General features: G+C 44.7%; 2 protein-coding genes and 1 non-coding gene across 3 annotated transcripts in view; all 3 read left to right on the forward strand.

Moving 5' to 3' along the window:
- Nucleotides 1–282: 282 nt before the first annotated feature.
- Nucleotides 283–356, forward strand: Trnan-guu (transfer RNA asparagine (anticodon GUU)). The gene has a single exon. It is a non-coding gene; the product is annotated as a tRNA-Asn (tRNA).
- A 1,374-nt stretch (nucleotides 357–1,730) lies between these two features.
- Nucleotides 1,731–3,300, forward strand: LOC138025853 (uncharacterized). The gene is made up of 3 exons (XM_068873007.1): nucleotides 1,731–1,931; nucleotides 2,289–2,573; nucleotides 2,641–3,300. Exons 1-3 carry the CDS (start codon nucleotides 1,731–1,733, stop codon nucleotides 3,298–3,300), a joined length of 1,146 nt encoding a protein of 381 aa, XP_068729108.1.
- A 172-nt stretch (nucleotides 3,301–3,472) lies between these two features.
- Nucleotides 3,473–5,000, forward strand: part of LOC138025854 (uncharacterized) — a 2,985-nt gene continuing 1,457 nt past the window's right edge. Inside the window, exon 1 of the mRNA XM_068873008.1 lies at nucleotides 3,473–5,000. This exon is cut by the window's right edge and continues 1,457 nt beyond it. Within this exon, the coding sequence (XP_068729109.1) occupies nucleotides 3,473–5,000 (1,528 nt within the window).

Genomic DNA, 5,000 nt, shown 5'->3' on the forward strand with positions numbered 1-5,000 from the left:
ATCAAAGGAACGTTAAAAATTTCTTCAAAGACGTTGTGGGCTATTTGTTTTTGTCGACAGCTGTTGCAAATAACGAAGCAAGTGAGGCATGAGTAGAAGGAAATCGAAGGATCGTTAACAACACGTTCTGGACTGGTTGTTCTTTTTCTCGACACTGCTACTTTCGTGTCTGAAAAGGACTAGAAAAAATGGCCGCAGGAATTTAGAAGGCTCATCGCATAGTCGTGGTTAAGATTGAGTGGAAGTTTGTCCAATCTTGTCCTCGGCCAAGCGTTCAGACCTGTCTCTGTGGCGCAATCGGTTAGCGCGTTCGGCTGTTAACCGAAAGGTTGGTGGTTCAAGCCCACCCAGGGACGCTTAGTTTTGATTGGCATAGGCCAGCTGTAGGCAAACAAGTCAAAGTTGGCCATGACTAAGGGGCCAATCGGAAGATCACTTCGTCACCTTCGTCAAAGCGAGTCTATGTGTGAGGTCTTTGCCTTGAAAGCGATTTTCATTCATCTGTAGAGTTGATTACGGGCGTTTTTTGGGTCAACATTAACAGCTTTAAAAAATGGAGGATTCCAAGTTTCGTGAAAAAATTAGCAGGTGGAGCTCACTCCTCCGTGAGGCTCCTTTTCTGTCACTTGCCATTAATGTCCCAGTGATTTCACAGTCACCAGGTGAACAGGAGTTCCCATCGTTGAACCAATAGAGACCTTTTTTAGAAGTTTACAGCGGATGAACTCCTCTTCATTCCAAGGAAAGACTCGCAGACATGACATGATTAAACTTGGTAACAATACAACAGGCTGTCTGTGGAAAATCCGGGTGCCGATCTCGGTACCTCCCGGATGCTAAGTGGGCGCTATATTCCCCGTTTCCCGGAACTACGCTTGTTAAGTGATAATTATGCGATTTGCACTTAAATGTTCGCCACCGCGATGCCTTGAGATTCTTATTTGCATCGTCTGTTTTTGCCTCGACACCTCGTCGTCCGTGATCAGATATATTATTGAAGAGAGCATCAGGTCGGAAGAAAGCTTAGGATTAGGCACAAAAGTGACACGAGCGACCAGCTATAGAAATGTCACAAGACCACTTGTCAACGTTAAATCTTATGAGTAAGAGAGTTTAATGTCATCCAGTTCTGTGGTTTAGCAGACAACTCGACCAAGATGCGAGCATCCCATGCTTGCTTCAAGCTTTTTAACTTGAACAGCAGCGGGAGGTCTGGTGTGACACGTTTGTGGCATTAATGTGCTAATTATGCGCAGGGGTGAGACGAATTTGCCAAGCTTTCCAATTCATGATTAAATTTGATACTGTTGTCACCGGAACTGCTTTCTGATTCGGAACTCGAGTATACGTCATCTCCCATGCTACCTCTGGGTCATACGCCATGTGCTGGAAGAGTCGGACATGTTTAGTTTGAAATTGTTTGAATATTCTTTCTATCGAACGAAAAATATGGACTATGTCGCTTTTGATTGACTTCTACCCGGACTCGTCAACATATGTAAGTTTTGTAGAATTTTCGCACTCGTTGTTTTCGAAACCTATTTCTGACAGCTTTCATAAGATACACTCATATCTGTTGCAGCGAATCTACTACTACAACAACAACTTGTGAGATCGAAATAAAAGGCAGAGAAACCAGTAGAACCTGTGTACGTGAAACGGTTGTCGAATCTCGATATTCACGGAGCCGGGATTGAGAGAATTGCAGGAGTGACTACATCTCATTCGATATGGAGAGCAAAGAAGGCGAAAAAAGCGTCATGGAGTTGTGTGGAGGCGAGGAGGACGACGCGGAAAATGTTGAAATGTCTTCCGAACTGCCAGCGACTCGTACCGTTAGAACAAGGAAGCCAAATCCGAACAATCGTGAAGAGGTAGAAGCGGAAGAAATTCACAGATTAAGGCGTTCGCTCAGCGGCTATTTGTCACGAGTAAGTACATGCAAGTCAGTTGAAAATATGTCTCTCCGAATGGGGGGAAGCTGAGGGGATTCGTGAAAGTGTGAAGAACCTTGAGCGTGCATGGGAAAGCTACAATGATCAGTACCAGAATTACTTTTGTAAGGAGTTGTCTGTTCAAGAATTTGGACGGGTTGAGTCCAACTATGTTAAGGTTTATGAGGACTATTCTTGATATGTCAAAGCAGCCGAAGAAAGCTAAGGTTGTCTCCCCTCGCGTATTGCATGTCAAATAAGAGTTCAAAATCTCGTGTAGAACAACCTAAATTATCACCGATAACTTCGACTGGCTCAAGCATCTTGAGATCCTCAAAATCTTCCCGATTAAAGGAACTGAAGAGACGTGTAGAGTTGAAAAGGCTTAAGGCCCAACAGGCACTTGAGTTAGCAAATTATGAAGCTGAAATGGAAAAGAAAAAGATTGACATTGAGATGCAAAGACAGAAAACAGCAAAGGAAATGGTATTTAAAGCTCAGTTGGAAGCTAAAGAAATCGCTCTTCTTGTTGAAGAGGAAGGTGATGCAGTCTCGTGTGCCCTAAGTTTGCAAAATGAGACCGATGATAAGATTGAATTTGAGCCTCCCATCACCAGGAGTCAACAAACAGCAACTTGGGTAGCACGCTGCCACCCACCAGGACACTCCAGAAGATAGATTGAATCATAATGAAATCACTCCTCAGTTAAAGAAGTATGGTGAAGAAACTACCAGTCCTCATTCCAGAGATCCTTCCCATATCCAAAGAAAGGAGACCTTTATCGCAAATGGAGGTGATAACGGTGAAAATGAGAATTGCCTGCATGAAAAGGAACAGATGAATCCGTGTAAAATTCCTCAGGCTATCCTTTTGAAGGTGACCACGTTGCAAGCTATGCAGCCTGTCAAGTTTAGTGGAAATGCAGCGGATTTTCCGATTTTCAGGCGAAGAGTTCGAGATAACCTCGAAGATGGACTATTGTCGGATGCCCAACGGATTGAATTTCTCCCCAAATTTGTGTCCGGAGAGGCTTATGAGGTGGTTGAAAGATCTGTGGGGTGTTCCTATGACGACATTATAGCAACCCTGGAGGAGCGCTATGGCCAACCAGCCGCAGTTACTGCAACGTGTATTAATATGCTTACCACAGGACCAAAATTAGGAAACAGAGATTTCAAGGGTTTGCGTAATTTTGCTGAACAACTGCAGTGTGCCTCACGAATACTCGAAGGAGAGTATGAACATGAGGCAAGTACCACTTCAAATATGAAGATGATCGTAGCACGACTGCCAGATTACATCATCAACAAATGGGCAGATGTATCGTACTCTAACAGAGAAAAGGGACAGAACCCAAAGTTATAGGACTTAGCTCAATTTGTGAAGCGACAAGCTGCCATCAAAAACGACCCTGGTTTTGCTGGTGTTTCGTTAGTCACAAGTTCGGAGGTCAAAGGAAACAGAACAAAGTCATTGAAAGTCGACAACAGGTCATTCATCCCCGAGCCCACAAGGCAGACTTCATCCTTTGCCACCGATGTTAAAGGAAAGAGCACTGGCCGAGAATTGCCCAGCGAAGGACGAAACAGCATCACACCCACTAATAGGAGTTGTTTATGTTGCCCCGGATCTCACGAACTATCTTAATGCCTCGAGTTTCAGAAGAAGGATTTGCAGAGCAGATGGGACAAGCATTGTGAAAGTTAACCGGTTGTGTCATGTTTGTTTGAGAGTTGGACACCTTCGAGGAAGGTGTGAATCGCCGAAATTCTGCCCTTGTGGGAGCGACAAACGGCACCATAAGTTACTCCATAACCCCCCAAGTACAAGGAGAGACAATGACAGACTCAATCAAGCTAGTACAGAAGAACCGAATGCGGCAGTGACAGACCCGCATGCCGAAGTTCCTGGTGAGCAAGGAGCTTCAGGAATCAGACATACAGCGCAATATGCTACCGTCACACAGCCAGGCTCAACAAAAACTGTGCTTCTGCATGTTATACCAGTGAAAATCACATCACCTGATGGAAGGTCTGTCACCACTTACGGGCTGTTAGACAACGCTTCCCGTGGAACCGTGATTAGTGGAGATGTTGCTAAAGAATTAAGACTGAAAGGTCATAAGGAGTTTATATCTGTTAGCACGTTGATGCAGGAAGAAGATGAAGAGTTTGAAGTGGTTGAATTTAAATTGGAATTTGCTAGCGGAGAAGGTGAAACACTTAATGTTGAAGAGGTCCTGGTCTCGGAGAAATTCAATTTCAAAGAGAGATATCTACCTGAAGATATTGACAGAAGATCGCACCCCCATCTACTGGACATTGATGTGCCAGACGTAAAGATAAAGAAAGTATCAGTGCTGATTGGAAAGGACGTGGGTGAAGCGCATGAAGTCCTCGAAGTGCGAACGTCAAATAGACCTGGTAGCCAGTTGCAAGCTCAGCGAGGCCCATTGGGCTGGGTGATCACTGGAACAATTCTGGGCTCACCAAATCACAGCGAAGTCAATGTCCACTTCACATTTTGCGAGAGAAAATTGCACGAACAAGTTGAGAATTTTTGGAAGATAGAAGGATTTGGAGCGAAGCCTTTGTGCAAACCTATAATTGAGGAGCCGGTGCCTAGACGTCAAAACCACTATTTATCTAGAGAGGATATCCGCGCAGTAGACATTCTCGAGAACACTACGAGACTGACTGACGGTCACTACGAGACCGGACTGTTGTGGCGGAACGACGATGTTGAACTGCCAAACAACCGCAAGGAGGCTGAAAAGAGGTTGCAGAGTTTGAAGAGGAAGTTCCGTAAAGATCCTAGCCTTGAAAGGAAATATCGCGCAACGATGAACGACTACATAGCTGAGAGTCATGCGTGGAAGTTAACGAAAGAAGAGGCTTCTCTAACTGGCTCTAGAACTTGGTACCTTCCGCATTTCGCAGTGACCAATTGCAACAAGCCAAATAAAGTACGAATAGTGTTTGATGCTGCCGCCGAACATAAAGGAACCTCGCTGAACAAAAACCTATTACCGGGCCCTGATTATACTAACAGTCTGGTTGGTGTGT

The sequence above is a fragment of the Montipora capricornis genome, chromosome 12 (assembly GCF_036669925.1).
Source record: "Montipora capricornis isolate CH-2021 chromosome 12, ASM3666992v2, whole genome shotgun sequence".
NCBI lineage: Eukaryota > Metazoa > Cnidaria > Anthozoa > Scleractinia > Acroporidae > Montipora > Montipora capricornis.